The sequence below is a fragment of the Anguilla anguilla genome, chromosome 8, assembly GCF_013347855.1.
Source record: "Anguilla anguilla isolate fAngAng1 chromosome 8, fAngAng1.pri, whole genome shotgun sequence".
Lineage (NCBI taxonomy): Eukaryota > Metazoa > Chordata > Actinopteri > Anguilliformes > Anguillidae > Anguilla > Anguilla anguilla.
Window position 1 is genome coordinate 962568 of NC_049208.1, and position 15977 is coordinate 978544.

The 15977-nt window shown below is 46.2% G+C and overlaps 2 protein-coding genes across 4 annotated transcripts in view; one reads left to right on the forward strand and one right to left on the reverse strand.

The window, feature by feature from the left end:
- pde1cb (phosphodiesterase 1C, calmodulin-dependent b) overlaps positions 1–15233 on the forward strand; it is a 63548-nt gene extending 48315 nt beyond the window's left edge. For all 3 annotated transcript variants that reach the window (XM_035427978.1, XM_035427977.1, XM_035427979.1), the window contains exons 6-17: positions 4766–4882; positions 6392–6532; positions 7017–7117; positions 7723–7851; positions 8217–8318; positions 10800–10920; positions 11068–11149; positions 11531–11651; positions 12447–12622; positions 13232–13450; positions 14867–14929; positions 15125–15233. In XM_035427978.1, the coding sequence (XP_035283869.1) occupies positions 4766–4882; positions 6392–6532; positions 7017–7117; positions 7723–7851; positions 8217–8318; positions 10800–10920; positions 11068–11149; positions 11531–11651; positions 12447–12622; positions 13232–13450; positions 14867–14929; positions 15125–15141 (1389 nt within the window). In that variant the 3' untranslated portion in view covers positions 15142–15233. The remainder of the gene's footprint in view (positions 1–4765; positions 4883–6391; positions 6533–7016; positions 7118–7722; positions 7852–8216; positions 8319–10799; positions 10921–11067; positions 11150–11530; positions 11652–12446; positions 12623–13231; positions 13451–14866; positions 14930–15124) is intronic.
- Positions 1022–3989, reverse strand: LOC118232836 (cerebellin-2-like). Its single transcript, XM_035427995.1, has 3 exons — positions 3645–3989; positions 2784–2912; positions 1022–1795 (listed from the first exon to the last, which is right to left on the reverse strand). Exons 1-3 carry the CDS (start codon positions 3877–3879, stop codon positions 1518–1520), a joined length of 642 nt encoding a protein of 213 aa, XP_035283886.1. The 5' UTR covers positions 3880–3989; the 3' UTR covers positions 1022–1517.
- Positions 15234–15977: the final 744 nt, after the last annotated feature.

Below are 15977 nucleotides of genomic sequence, written 5' to 3' on the forward strand. Positions count from 1 at the left end.
ATACTCTCACACACACACACACAAACGCACATGCTAACACATTAGCACACACACACACACACACACACACTCATACTCTCACATTCACTCTCACACTCACTCTCTCACACACACACACATACTCTCACACTCACACACACACACACACACACGCTAACACATTAGCACATATACACACACACAAACACACATGCTAACACACACACACATTCTCACACTCACTCACACACACACACACACACACAAACACACATGCTAACACACACACACATTCTCACACTCACTCACACACACACACACACACACATACACAAACACACATGCTAACACATTAGCACATATACACACACACATACACACATGCTAACACACACACACATACACACATTCTCACACTCACTCTCTCACACACACACACACACACTAACGCACCAGTTTACCCACACATTAGATGCTTTTCCCAGTGGACCAGCTTGGCTCTGTGTAAAGTCCCCATAGTGTGGTTGTGTAATCTGTCTTATGCAACCCGTCGCATATCACTTGGAGCATCTGTGTTCGTGTTCTTAAATCCAACATGGCCCCCAACCCACACGCCATCAGAATGTGGGTCACGGAGGGGGCAGTCACATGTTCGGCCTGACAAATGAAAGCTTTTTTTTCTATGGAGGCTTGTTAAAACAAATAAAATACAATAATGTGGTAAAAACACACAACTATATATATATTATCTCTTCACCTTCTCATCTCTGAATTAAGAATCAGTGTTGCTGAGCTAAAGTTATCTCACAAACTCATAAAATAGTAAAAGTCCAATGCAAACAGGTAGGTGCCATTGTAAATCTTTTGTGTTATTTAGGGAGGCACAGATTTTAGAAACGCTGAAACTGAAGGATTTTTTTGTCTCTTAATCAGCCAGCACTGCTACTGTTTTTATGGGTCCAGAAAACAAGTTTTGGACTTAATTTAGATTTCATGAGCACACGCACACACACACACACACACAGAAGCACAAAATCACAGGTTGTGTCTGCATGCATTTTTATTTCATATTCTTCACGTTAAACAACGGGCATTCAGCAGGTGCTCTGATCCAGAGTGATTTGCACAGGTTTTGTATTTGTTATTTAGTATTATTTTTATACAGTTGGATATATACTGAAGCAATGTAAGTATCGTACTCAAGAGTACAACGGCAGTGTCCTATCTGGGAATTTAACCTGTAGCTCTAGGTTACAGGTCTACCCCACGCTTCAAAGCATTCACTGGAATTAAGCAAACACATCAACTTGGTCTTATTTATTTAAAATCAATTATAACGAATATAAATCTGCTAAATCTTAAACACATCACATGCAGTTTGTTGTTTGGCTTACATTAAAATTACTTAATTACTTACAAAATGGATGGAAATTCTGTGTGCATTTAAAATGCATAAATCATAAAATATTTTTTGAGTGCAGCTCCCTGACCGCACTGATACTCTCACTCTCATCTTCATCGCGGCATGGTCTTCCTCTTCACAGGGTGAACAGCAGGAAGCCGCTAAAGGTGGTTCGATTCAGAAGGTCATCGTAGACTTTGCGGTCCTGTGGGAAATGCATGTAGACTTGATCTCCCACCTTCAGCTCCAGAGTGACTGCATTGGTGGCATAATCCTGAGCATCTATCCAGTTTAATGAGGTCACTATGGGCTCCGCGTTCTTGTAGAGAGTGACGCCAGATCCCGCTGGTTTGCCGATGCTGAAGGCAGTGAATATGAAGCAGTAGACTCCTTTCACCGGCACAGTGAAGATCCCTTTAGCACAGGGAAAAAACAAGCATGAATACAAACGCACACACACATGCACACACACACAATACAAACACAAGCACACATACACACACACGCACAAACACACACATACACACACGCTCAAACACACAATACAAACACAAGCGCACATACACACACACAAGCACACACACACACAAACACACAATACAAACACAAGCACACACACACAATACAAACACAGGCAGACATACACATACACACGCACGTGCGCACAGTACAAACACATGCACATACAGACAACACAAACACAAGCACATATACACAATACAAACAATCACACACGCACACACACACAATACAAACACAAGCACACACACATAGCACAAGCACACATACACATACATATACACACACATGCACACACACACAATACAAACACAAGCACACGTACACACACATGCGCACACACACACAATACAAATGCAAGCACACACACACACGCACACAATACAAACACAGGAAAACATACACACACGCATGCACACACAGTACAAACACAAGCACACATACACACACACGCATGCACACACAGTACAAACACAAGCACACATACACACACACACAATACACACACACACACACACACACAATTCAAACACAAGCACACACACACACACACATACACACACACAATACAAACACAAGCATACACACACACGCACACACACAATACAAACACACGCACACATACTCACACGCTCACACACATGCACGCACACACAATACAAACACAAGCACACACGCACACATACACTCACACGGACACACGCACACACACACACAATACAAACACGAGCACACATACACATAAACACAAGCACACACACACACACAGAGCTGTCAGTCAACCTTGAAATTGTTCCAATGTGTTACCTGTGTCATCCGCAGAAGTATGCATTTTGATGCAGCATCTGCCTGTGTGATTGTGATTGTACACCTTTACTCGTACCTGTGGCTGGGCTGTAGTGATTGCCAATGTTGGTAAAGACCTTTTTGTAGATCAAGGTGATTCCTATGTTCAGTGGCCCTCGATCTCCTCCTTCGGATAATGCAGCTGAGAACGCCACCCTGCTGTTCTCTGTGAATGCAGCATATTCACATTTAAAATGTTACGTATTGTTTTTTTCAGGCCCTTAAGGAAACAAATAAATCAGTAAATAAATACATACACTTCCATCTCAGGTCAAAAATCCACCTCTACTAACTAAACACTGAACAATTCTAGCCAAACCTGTATTTGTTCATCTTGTCTTAGCTCATCCGTGATGTTGATGCAGGTTAGCAGAGACAGAGGTTCTCTTGCACAACGAGGTCTTGCAGGATGAGATATTTCATTCTCAGATCACTAATGAACTCTGGAACATTGATAAACCTGTCTGAAAGAGGAGGTGAGTGCATCTTGCACCCACGTCCTTTGTTCAATTAATAAATTAGGTTTATATCATGTCACTATTCCCTGTTAGTAGTCCACTAAACAATAGCTCATGAACATGAGATGACCATTGCAGTATAATCACAACATTAGCTGGGCGACGGTTGTAGATTTGATTCGCAGAGTTACTTGCTTAACCTGGATTGCTTCTGTAATTCAATATCCAGCTGTATAAATATATTTTATCTAAAATAATATAGATCTGTGTAAATCGCTATGGATATGAGCATCTACTAAATATTATGCATTTATTGGGGTTAATCGACACATGAACTAATGATATACACTGATTTAACATCATGTGCTAATGGTTAATGAATCACAAGCTTAAAATGAAGGGTCATATCGTGACCGTATTTCCAGACTACCACACGTCACCTTTCGTGCTCTTCTGCTCAGCGATGTGAGATTCACAGAGCAGCAGTCTCGCCTCCACGGCCTGCAGCTCCGTCCTCGCGGTGGCCAGCCCCTCCTTCATCTCCTTCAGCTCCTTCAGCTGCTCCAACAGCAGCAAACGGACAGTATCGCTGCCATTCTTTTCTTTCTCCATCAGAACCTGTGCCCCGGCCAGGCAGCAGCCCAGTGACAGCAGCAAATGTAGAGTGCGCCTCATTCTTCAGCAGGACCCCCGACCTTTCAGTTCTGTTACATTCAGTGTGTCCCTCTTTATATGCATATGTCCCTGATAAACACTGCACGTTTCCCTGGAAAACATTTCAAGGTTAATAAATAACTGCCTTGCAGTGTCCTTGATTTTTTTCAGTGCTGCTCTCAGTGATCAAATTGTGTAATGTTTATATACACAAAGGCATGTTTGTGTAGTGCTTTTGGGATTTTTGATGATGAGTATTTTATTCGTTCTCAGCCGATGAATTCTGCAGCTTTTTGAAGTGTACAGCAACATCTGCTTTTGGCCTGCCTCCAGTGGAACATTAGCCGTTCAGCTATATTTCTGTGTAGTGCATAAGATTTCAAGCTTGAATCAATGCTTTATTATATGTGGTCCCTGTTACATAAACTTTTAAAATAATAGAATAAATTGAATGCATCTTTTGTGTTTCCAAAAAATCAGCAAAGGTATTTCGGCAACATAAACTGAATAGGACTCCAGTGCTGTCCTTATGCAGTCACAGAGCAAACAAATTAATAATCAAACTGTATTATTCCTGGACATGTAGATAATCTGCTTTCCAGGTGAGCAAACACATCAACTGAATTTTAATCCATGACCATGAAAAGTAGACACTCTAATGTTATCACTCGCTGAAGGACTGAACGCAGCAGCGTGTGTAAATGGCTCACGGCTCAGAGCGCTTGGCAATGCGCTGCATTCTCTCGTGATCTTGTGTTCTCACGTTCTTGTGTTCTCGTGTTCTTGTGTTCTCATGTTCTCACGTTCTTGTGTTCTCGTGTTCTCGTGTTCTTGTGTTCTCATGTTCTCACGTTCTTGTGTTCTCGTGTTCTCGTGTTCTCACGTTCTCGTTTTCTTTTCCCGCCAGCATGTGGACACGTGGTCCTTCGATGTGTTTGCCCTGAATGAGTCCAGTGGCGAACATGCCCTCAAGTTCATATTCTACGAGCTCCTCACCAGATACGACCTCATCAGCCGATTCAAGGTCAGCCAACTTTTTAGACAGGATGTAAGGTTTTAACAGACATCAGAGCACTTTTCATACTGTGTGCTCACAAGTGATTTCTAAAATAAAACAAGTGAAGAGAAGTAATAAAACGGACAGAATAAAAAGCCAATTGAGGGTACAGATGAAGAGATTCCACAGATTATACTAATATACTTATAGCATAAGAGAGTGGAGCAAAGTAACAGTACAGGGCTAATGTAATGGAAGTGGTGTAAAGTAGGTACACAGGGCTAAATTAAAATGGTGTAAAGTAGGTACACAGGGCTAATATGAAATGGTGTAAAGTAAGTGCACGGGGATAATATAAAATGGTGTAAAGTAAGTGCACAGGGCTAATATAATATGGTGTAAAGTAGGTACACAGGGCTAATATAAAATGGTGTAAAGTAAGTGCATGGGGCTAATATAATATGGTGTAAAGTAGGTACACAGGGCTAATATGAAATGGTGTAAAGTAAGTGCACAGGGCTAATATAAAATGGTGTAAAGTGCACAGGGCTAATATAAAATGGTGTAAAGTAAGTGCAGAGGGCTAATATAAAATGGTCTAAAGTAAGTGCACAGGGCTAATATAAAATGGTGTAAAGTAAGTGCAGAGGGCTAATATAAAATGGTGTAAAGTAAGTGCACAGGGCTAATATAAAATGGTGTAAAGTAAGTGCACAGGGCTAATATAAAATGGTGTAAAGTAAGTGCACGGGGCTAATATAAAATGGTGTAACGTACGACTAGAGGGCTAAAATAATGTAAGCCAGGGATACTGAAATCTGGCTCTCGAGGCTGGGGCCCCATTTAATGAAGCATAGTTACTGAGTTACCTGGATGACTGCGCTGAGTAAAACCCTGTATCACAGAGCAGGATTACTGATTTAGCTGGATAACTGCACTGAGTAAACCCCTGTATCACAGAGCAGGATTACTGAGTTAGCTGGATAACTGCACTGAGTAAAACCCTGTATCACAGAGCAGGATTACTGAGTTAGCTGGATAACTGTGCTGAGTAAAAGTTATCCAGCTAACTCCGTAATCCTGCTCTTTAATACAGGGTTTTACTCAGTGCAGTTATCCAGCTAACTCAGTAAGCATGCTCTGTGATACAGGGTTTTACTCAGTGCAGTTATCCAGCTAACTCAGTAATCCTGCTCTTTAATACAAGGTTTTACTCAGTGCAGTTATCCAGCTAACTCAGAAATCCTGCTTCATGATACAGACCCCTTTAGTACTGCTGGTTTTCATTCTTCCTCTCTAATCCTTTCTACCTGGGACACCAGGTGAGTTAAATCGCTGGTCAATCGATGAATTAACTATCAGGTAACAGAGAAAGCCTGCAGCAGTGCTGGCCTGAAGGGCAAGATTATGGCATCCCTGCTGTAAGCTGTGCTTAGAGTCCGAGTCCAGGGCTAGACTGTGATGTGCATGCTGTGCAGTGTGCTCTGCTGTGTTTCAGCACAGTGAGTGAAGGGTGCTCTGTGCTGCTCTCTCCAGATCCCCATCTCAGCTGTGGTGTCCTTCATCGAGGCACTGGAGGTGGGCTACAGCAAGTATAAGAACCCTTATCACAACCTGATGCACGCGGCGGATGTGACCCAGACCGTACACTACCTCCTGCTGAAAACGGGGATGGTGGTGAGCGCTTATGACCCTGAACACACTCCCAAACACAACGCACGCACCCCCGAACACAATGCACCCCCAAACACCACGCACACACCCCCAAACACAACGCACGCACCCCCAAACACAACGCACGCACCCCCAAACACCACGCACGCACCCCCAAACACCACGCACACACCCACCAAACACCACGCACACACCCCCCAAACACAGTGCATGCCCCCCCAGACACAACGCACGCACCCCCAAACACAATGCATGCCCCCCCAGACACAACGCATGCACCCCCAAACACAATGCATGCCCCCCCAGACACAACGCATGCACCCCCAGACACAACGCATGCACCCCCAGACACAATGACTCTTCTGAACTCTCTCTCCTCACCTCATCTCCTGACTTGCTTCCTGTGTCTCTCCTCTCTCTCTATTCACTCCCTCCTCTCCCCACCCTCTCTCCTCTTCCTTTCATCTCTTTCTTTTCTGTGCTTCAGCACTGGTTAACAGAGCTGGAGATTTTTGCCATGCTTTTCGCTGCTGCTGTTCATGATTATGAGCACACCGGCACGACAAACAACTTCCACATCCAGACCAGGTAATACCGCTCACCTGTACAACACAACTCCCACATCCAGACCAGGTAATACTGCTCACCTGTACAACACAACTCCCACATCCAGACCAGGTAATACTGCTCACCTGTACAACACACAACTCCCACATCCAGAGCAGGTAATACTGCTCACCTGTACAACACACAACTCCCACATCTAGACCAGGTAATACTGCTCACCTATACAACACAACTCCCACATCCAGACCAGGTAATACTGCTCACCTGTACAACACAACTCCCACATCCAGACCAGGTAATACTGCTCACCTGTACAACACACACCATGCACATCCAGAGCAGGTAATACTGCTCATCTGTACAACACACACCATGCACATCCAGACCAGGTAATGTCCCCGAACAGTTTGGATAATGAACCATACCACAAAGGGCAGGACCCATGCATATCTATCCACTTAAACTCATACGGTCTGCAATGATTGTAATGTATTATTCTTAATCTTATTCCTATTATCATTTATGTACCTAGTAATATAACGTGTACCTTCTACAAGTCACTTTGGCTGAGAGTGTCTGCTAAGAGTCTAAACTGTGAGTTGTGAATTGTGTGATTTGTGTTGCAGGTCGGATACGGCCATCTTGTACAACGACCGGGCGGTTCTGGAGAACCATCACGTGAGCGCGGCGTACCGCCTCATGCAGGACGACGAGGAGATGAACATCCTGTCCAACCTGTCCAAGGACGACTGGAGGTGCGCACCTGCCACACCTGCCACGCCCCGTCTGCCACACCTCATCTGACTTCCTGTCTGATGACCATCTCCCTCTCTCTCTTCCTCTCCCCCCCTCTCCCTTCTCTCCTCTCTCTCTTCCTCTCCCCCCCTCTCTCCCCTCTCTCCTCCCTCTCTTCCTCTCCCCTCTCCCTCTCTCTCTCACCCCTCTCTCTCTCCCTCCCTCCCTTCCTCTCTCTCTCTCTGTCTCCCTCCCTCTCTCCATCTCTCCCTCCCTCCCTCTCTCTCTCTTCCTCTCCCCCCCTCCCCTCTCTCCTCCCTCTCTTCCTGTCCCCCTCTCCGTCTCTCTCTCACACCCCCTCTCTCTCTCCCTCTCTCTGTCTCAGGGAGTTGCGGACCCTGGTGGTGGAGATGGTCTTGGCCACTGATATGTCCTGTCACTTCCAGCAGCTCAAAGCCATGAAGAACTTCCTACAGCAGCCTGAGGGGTGAGCATTCCAACCTCATCCATTAAAAACCCATAACCCTAACCCTGCCCATAGCACATCTCCCAACCTCATCCATTAAAAACCCATAGCCCTAACCCTACCCATAGCACATCTCCCAGCCCCATCCATTAAAAACCCATAACCCTAACCCTACCCATAGCACATCTCCCAACCTCATCCATTAAAAACCCTTAACCCTAACCCTACCCATAACACATCTCCCAACCTCATCCATTAAAAACCCATAACCCTAACCCTACCCATAGCACATCTCCCAACCTCATCCATTAAAAACCCATAACCCTAACCCTACCCATAGCACATCTCCCAGCCCCATCCATTTAAAACCCATAACCCTACCCATAGCACATCTCCCAACCTCATCCATTAAAAATCCATAACTCTAACCCTACCCATAGCACATCTCCCAACCTCATCCATTAAAAACCCATAACCCTAACCCTACCCATAGCACATCTCCCAACCTCATCCATTAAAAACCCATAACTCTAACCCTACCCATAGCACATCTCCCAGCCCCATCCATTTAAAACCCATAACCCTACCCATAGCACATCTCCCAACCTCATCCATTAAAAACCCATAACCCTAACCCTACCCATAGCACATCTCCCAACCTCATCCATTAAAAACCCATAACCCTACCCATAGCACATCTCCCAACCTCATCCATTAAAAACCCATAACCCTAACCCTACCCATAGCACATCTCCCAACCTCATCCATTAAAAACCCATAACCCTATCCCTACCCATAGCACATCTCCCAGCCTCATCCATTAAAAACCCATAACCCTACCCCTACCCATAGCACATCTCCCAACTTCATCCATTAAAAACCCATAACCCTAACCTTACCCATAGCACATCTCCCAACCTCATCCATTAAAAACCCATAACCCTATCCCTACCCATAGCACATCTCCCAACCTCATCCATTAAAAACCCATAACCCTAACCCTACCCATAGCACATCTCCCAACCTCATCCATTAAAAACCCATAACCCTAACCCTACCCATAGCACATCTCCCAGCCCCATCCATTTAAAACCCATAACCCTACCCATAGCACATCTCCCAACCTCATCCATTAAAAACCCATAACCCTAACCCTACCCATAGCACATCTCCCAACCTCATCCATTAAAAACCCATAACCCTAACCCTACCCATAGCACATCTCCCAGCCCCATCCATTTAAAACCCATAACCCTAACCCTACCCATAGCACATCTCCCAACCTCATCCATTAAAAGCTCATAACCCTAACCCTACCCATAGCACATCTCCCAACCTCATCCATTAAAAACCCATAACCCTAACCCTACCCATAACACATCTCCCAGCCTCATCCATTAAAAACCCATAACCCTAACCCTACCCATAACACATCTCCCAGCCTCATCCATTAAAAACCCATAACCCTAACCCTACCCATAGCACATCTCCCAACCTCATCCATTAAAAACCCATAACCCTAACCCTACCCATAACACATCTCCCAGCCCCATCTATTAAAAACCCATAACCCTAACCCTACCCATAACACATCTCCCAGCCCCATCTATTAAAAACCCATAACCCTAACCCTACCCATAACACATCTCCCAGCCCCATCCATTTAAAACCCATAACCCAAACCCTACCCATAGCACATCCCCCAGCCCCATCCATTAAAAACCCATAACCCTAACCCTACCCATAGCACATCTCCCAGCCCCATCCATTTAAAACCCATAACCCATAACCCTACCCATAACACATCTCCCAGCCCCATCCATTAAAAACCCATAACCCTACCCATAGCACATCTCCCAGCCCCATCCATTAAAAACACCCAGTCCTACCCACACACACACACACACATGCTCAGTGTCAGATAAAACTAATGCATACACACACATATGTGCACACAGAAACATAAGCGTATACACACACACACACACACACACACACGCACACACACACTCGTATGTATCATGATTATTATATCCTGGTGACTCTCCTTCCCTGCATATCCTGCTGTCTCTCCTTCCCTGCATATCCTGCTGTCTCTCCTTCCCTGCATATCCTGCTGTCTCTCCTTCCCTGCATATCCTGGTGACTCTCCTTTCCTGTATGTCCTGCTGTCTCTCCTTCCCTGCATATCCTGCTGTCTCTCCTTCCCTGTATATCCTGCTGTCTCTCCTTCCCTGTATATCCTGCTGTCTCTCCTTCCCTGTATATCCTGCTGTCTCTCCTTCCCTGCATATCCTGCTGTCTCTCCTTCCCTGCATATCCTGCTGTCTCTCCTTCCCTGTATATCCTGCTGTCTCTCCTTCCTTGTATATCCTGCTGTCTCTCCTTCCCTATTTATCCTGCTGTCTCTCCTTTCCTGTATGTCCTGCTGTCTCTCCTTCCCTGTGTATCCTGCTGTCTCTCCTTCCCTGTGTATCCTGCTGTCTCTCCTTCCCTGCGTAGGCTGGACAAGCCCAAGGCCTTATCTCTCTTACTGCACACCGCTGACATCAGCCACCCAGCTAAGAAGTGGGATCTACACCACCAGTGGACCACCTCCCTGCTGGAGGAGTTCTTTAGACAGGTGAGCTACACCTGTGCTTACACAGAGCTCACCTGTGCTCACACTGAGAGCTCACATTTGTGCGTGTGTGCGTGTGTGTGTGGAGGACAGCTTATATTTGGTCACACAGTTCACCAGACGATCATCTCTCTCTTTCTGTGCCTGCAGGGGGATAAAGAGGCAGAGCTGGGTCTGCCGTTCTCCCCACTTTGTGACCGCAACTCAACCATGGTAGCGCAGTCCCAGATAGGTCAGTCCGTCCGTCTATTTCCTCCCCCCGTGCAAATGGGACTAACACCTGAGGTTCCTCCTAACATTTCAGCAGTTTACCCCCTCAAAAAGAACCAGCAGTGTAGAGACTTTCATATGATAAGTTAACTAGCAGCCTTCTGATATTGCAGAAAAATAATAATAATAAAAGACATTTAATAATCTTAAATGTGGGAATATGAGGTTAATGTGGCATGAGATAAAATGCAATTCTATTGTTTTTCTTTACCAAATGATTGTATATTCTGTGAAAGTGTATTAACTGTGTCTTACATTTAGCAGAAAGGTGGACTCAGTGGTAGTGCCTTGTATAGCCTGTGGAATTGTACAGACTGGTTTGTATTTTCCTCTGTTGCTTCAGGGTTCATCGATTTCATCGTCATCCCCACGTTCACGGTTCTGACGGACATGACGGAGCACATCGTCACGCCTCTCATCGACGAGGCCTCCCAGGCTGGCCTCACAGGTGTGCGACGCTCCAGGTCAGTCTCCTCCCCTTCCTCTTCCTGCGACCTCCACTTCCTGTCCAGCAGGACAGCAGTTCCTCCCCCTCCCCCTCCCCCGGAACTTCCACTTCCTGTCTCACAGGACTCCATAGCATATTCATGATATTTTCTGCAAATTCACAAGCTGTGCCCCTGTCTGAACAGCATCACTTCCTGTCCCTCACAGTCTGACCAGCGTCACTTCCTGTCCCCCTGCCTCAGTCTGAACAGCATCACTTCCTGTCTCTCTGCCCAGTCTGAACAGCATCACTTCCTGTCCCTCTGCCCCAGTCTGAATAGCATCACTTCCTGTCCACCTGCCCCAGTCTGAACAGCATCACTTCCTGTCCACCTGCCCCAGTCTGAACAGCATCACTTCCTGTCCACCTGCCCCAGTCTGAACAGCATCACTTCCTGTCCACCTGCCCCAGTCTGAACAGCATCACTTCCTGTCTCTCTGCCCAAGTCTGAACAGCATCACTTCCTGTCTCTCTGCCCAAGTCTGAACAGCATCACTTCCTGTCCACCTGCCCCAGTCTGAACAGTATCACTTCCTGTCCCTCGCAGTCTGAACAGCATCACTTCCTGTCCACCTCCCCCAGGCTGAACAGCATCACTTCCTGTCCCTCTGCCGCAGTCGGAATAGCATGACTTCCTGTCCCTCCCAATTTGAACAGCATCACTTCCTGTGCCTCCCAGTCTCAACAGCATCACTTCTTGTCCCTCGCAGTCTGAACAGCATCACTTCCTGTCCCTCGCAGTCTGAACAGCATCACTTCCTGTCCCTCCCAGTCTGAACAGTCTCACCTCTGAGGAGGCGAAGCATGCGAGTGAGAAAAGCAGCGGGTCCGAGGGAAGCACGTCTGTAAACTGCTCCCTCCTCTCCGTCGACCTGAAGAACTTCAAGGCTGTGTGGAACGAGGAGGTGCAGCGCAACCGGGAGCGCTGGAAGGCCCAGGCGACCGCAGGTGGGTCAGGGGTTCACTAGGGGTCAGGGGTTCACTAGGGGTCAGGGGTTCACTTGGGTTAGGGGTTCACTAGGGGTCAGGGGTTCACTTGGGTCAGGGGTTCACTTGGGTTAGGGGTTCACTAGGGGTCAGGGGTTCACTAGGGTTAGGGGCTCACTAGGGGTCAGGGGCTCACTAGGGGTCAGGGGTTCACTTGGGTCAGGGGTTCACTAGGGGTCAGGGGCTCACTAGGGGTCAGGGGTTCACTAGGGGTCAGGGGTTCACTTGGGTTAGGGGCTCACTAGGGGTCAGGGGTTCACTAGGGGTTAGGGGTTCACTTGGGTTGGGGGTTCACTTGGGGTCAGGGGTTCACTTGGGTTAGGGGTTCACTTGGGTTGGGGGTTCACTTGGGGTAAGCACTTAGGGTTGTTAGGAGCTGAAGGTTTGGGTGCTGCGGAGTGCGTTTGCTGTTTGTTCGAGGCTGAGTGCTGTGGGACGGGCTTGTAATACATATAGTGCAGAACCTCAAGGGGGTCTGTGTGTCTCTGTAGTCCCAGAAAATGACCCTCTGCTAACCGTTGTGTCTTTTGGCGGTAATATTCTCCCGGGCTGTGTTTCCGCGCATGCCAGACGAGAACGCCAAGCGAGAGGCAGAGCGGAAAGGGGCCGGGACTGACCAATCAGAGCAGGCCAAACGGGAGCCTGGCTCATCACAGCCAATGGACGGACAGAAGGAAGGGGCGGAGGCGGAGCCTGAGGGTGGGGGCGGGGCTCAGAGCGTAAGTGAGCTGAGCCACACCCAGCCCCAGGCTGACGGACAGTCAGAGGTCGGTCCGCAGGCACAGAACGGTAAGTGTCCACCGCTCTCTCTGCGTTTCATGGTAAATGGTAAATGGACTGCATTTATATAGCGCATTTATCCAAAGCTCTTTACAATTGATGCCTCTCATTCACCAGAGCAGTTAGGGGTTAGGGGTTAGGTGTCTTGCTCAAGGACACTCCGACTGCCAGACAATCGTTCTTACCTCCTGAGCTATGTCGCCCCTGTTTCATGGAAGCTGACGGACTTCTGTCCATGATATCTTCTCACCAGGGAGTTATTTTTTTACCACTGTTTGAATGTCTTTATCACACTTTTCTTTTATCCCAAAAGCCCTGGCGTGACCTCGTCCAAACAGTCCAGCTCAATAAATATTGTCCCTACAGTTAGTGTAGGGAGTCCGTTTGCTTTTGTAAAAAGCAAACGGACAAAGTACTCACTACGTCAGTACTTTGTCAACATCCCAAAACACACGGTTTATCCTAGTTTATGGTAACAACGCTCAGTAGTAAAGACCCCTAAATATGCAGCCGTGGAACATGTAATAATGGCGTTGTTAAATACATAATCCAAATTAAAGTTACATTGGGTTAAGCGTTCTTAGAGAAAATGGTATTGAACAAGTCTTTTCACACAGGTCCACTTGTTTGCAGTCTCATCATTTTCCTGTGGCCAGGAAAAATGTGACAAGAGCTCCCTCTATCTGTCACTCTCTGAATTACTTGCTTCACAATGTTTTTAGGTGGATCATTTACATGGGGGAATGAACATCCCCAGTGTAGGTAGGGTTTTAAAGACCACCACCATGCCATGAAATACTGCTCATGATCAGACGTAGCCCTCTTTTATATGTCAGTTATGTACATACATGTTATAGATTCATTTATAAATAATCTGTAACTAATTTGTAATGTTATAAATGAGCACAGGCAGCAACAGTGAAGTTTAACAGGGTGCTGCGTTTGTAAATAAATGTATTTTATGTTTAATAATGCTGTGTAAGACACACTGTCTAAGAGCATCTGCTAAGGCTGACCTTACTCTAGACGCTAAGGTGATTCCTCATTCTTACAAGTTGGAGTAAAATCGCGCTAGTCCTAGCTCAGGTGGTGGGCTCCCCGTCACGACACGCAATTAGGGAGCGATGCTAATCACAGTCGGAGCTATCTTAGCAGTCTTTCTCTCTTCTTGACCGTTCCAACAAAATCAGCCATGTTTAATATTACCATAAGATTTTACCCCTGGCTCAGAAAGTTTTTGATAGTCAACGACTCAACATATAGTTCTACACTGTCAACAGCCAATAGGTGCGCTCGGTTAGCCTGACATCAACATGCCGGCAGTGACAGGATCCTGGCCTGTAATTACCAGTCCTGCCATTCATTGGTTGCAGTTATCTGAGAAGGGATGCTTTGCCACTGTCTCCTACTTTTACTGAATTCCAGGAGAAGTGCTTGAAAATTCGGACTCTCCTGGGAATGAAGAGGGTGAGAAACAGAATGCTGATGGTGAGCAGATCGAACACAAACCAACATACATGCACACTCTCTGTCCCTCTCCCTATCTCTCTCTCTTTCAATTGCTATCTCTCTCACACACATAAACACGCAGACACAAACACACACACAGCAAATTTGTATATTTGTATACATTGCCGTAAAGTGCTAATTATAAACAATATGACATGTAATGTTTCCCCACAGAAAAAGAAGGGGATTAAGAAGATCCAGAAATGCACTGCAAGAACTAGCCGCCACTGACACCACCACACCCCATCACTCGCAACCCCCCCCCCCCCCCCCCTCACTTCCCCGTCGCCCCCCGACATCCCCAGCAAAGACCAGCATTGCATAATGGTCTGGTGGGCACACTGTATATGACTTTCAATTTTGCTTTTCATTTTTTCTTCCCCCCCCTCCCCACCATATCCTGATGCACTATGCCAGCTGTCTGAAGGAGACTGTTGACCCTACACTGCCCCCTGTCAGCCAGGACTGGAAAGACAGGTGCAGAGTGTGTTGTTTGTGTGCCCTGCCTAGCTGACCTTTGACCCCATGATGCTGTGGAGAAACCTGGGGAACTTCCCCCGTTTTCTTTAAACATCAGCTTGCAGGCGACTGGAAGCAATGCACCAGGGGGTGCCAGAGTAATCCGCTTATTCTCATAATGCCTGGGAAATGTACTCTATACATAAAAATGACCTTGAAGTTTTCATTTAACTAATAATTATTACAATTATTATTATGTTTTCTTGTTAATGTGTTTATTATTTTTTATTCACTCTAGCTAAAATATGTTGAATGAGACTTATTGTTGTGTGTCCGATGTGTATGAATGGTGTTTGAAAGCAGAATTAGTTTCTTCTACAAACCTTTTGGAACAGGGCCTGTTTTAGAGATAAAAACTGTGTAAAGAAACTAGCCGCTGCCCATAGTATGTTTCCTTTATATATCAGAAACTGGATGAGTATGTAAAGCAAGCAATCCCATATTTACATATGGTTTCTACTATTACCTGATCCCAGGGTCAGCCCTCACGAAAATTCAATATACTGAA

Coding starts and splice junctions, on each gene's coding strand:
- LOC118232836 (XM_035427995.1), bottom strand. CDS start 3,879: ATGAGGCGCACTCTACATTTGCTGCTGTCACTGGGCTGCTGCCTGGCC. Junction 2,913..3,644: donor TGAGCAGAAGAGCACGAAAG/GTGACGTGTGGT, acceptor CTGCATTCACAG/AGAACAGCAGGGTGGCGTTC. Junction 1,796..2,783: donor TCACTACAGCCCAGCCACAG/GTACGAGTAAAG, acceptor CCTGTGCTAAAG/GGATCTTCACTGTGCCGGTG.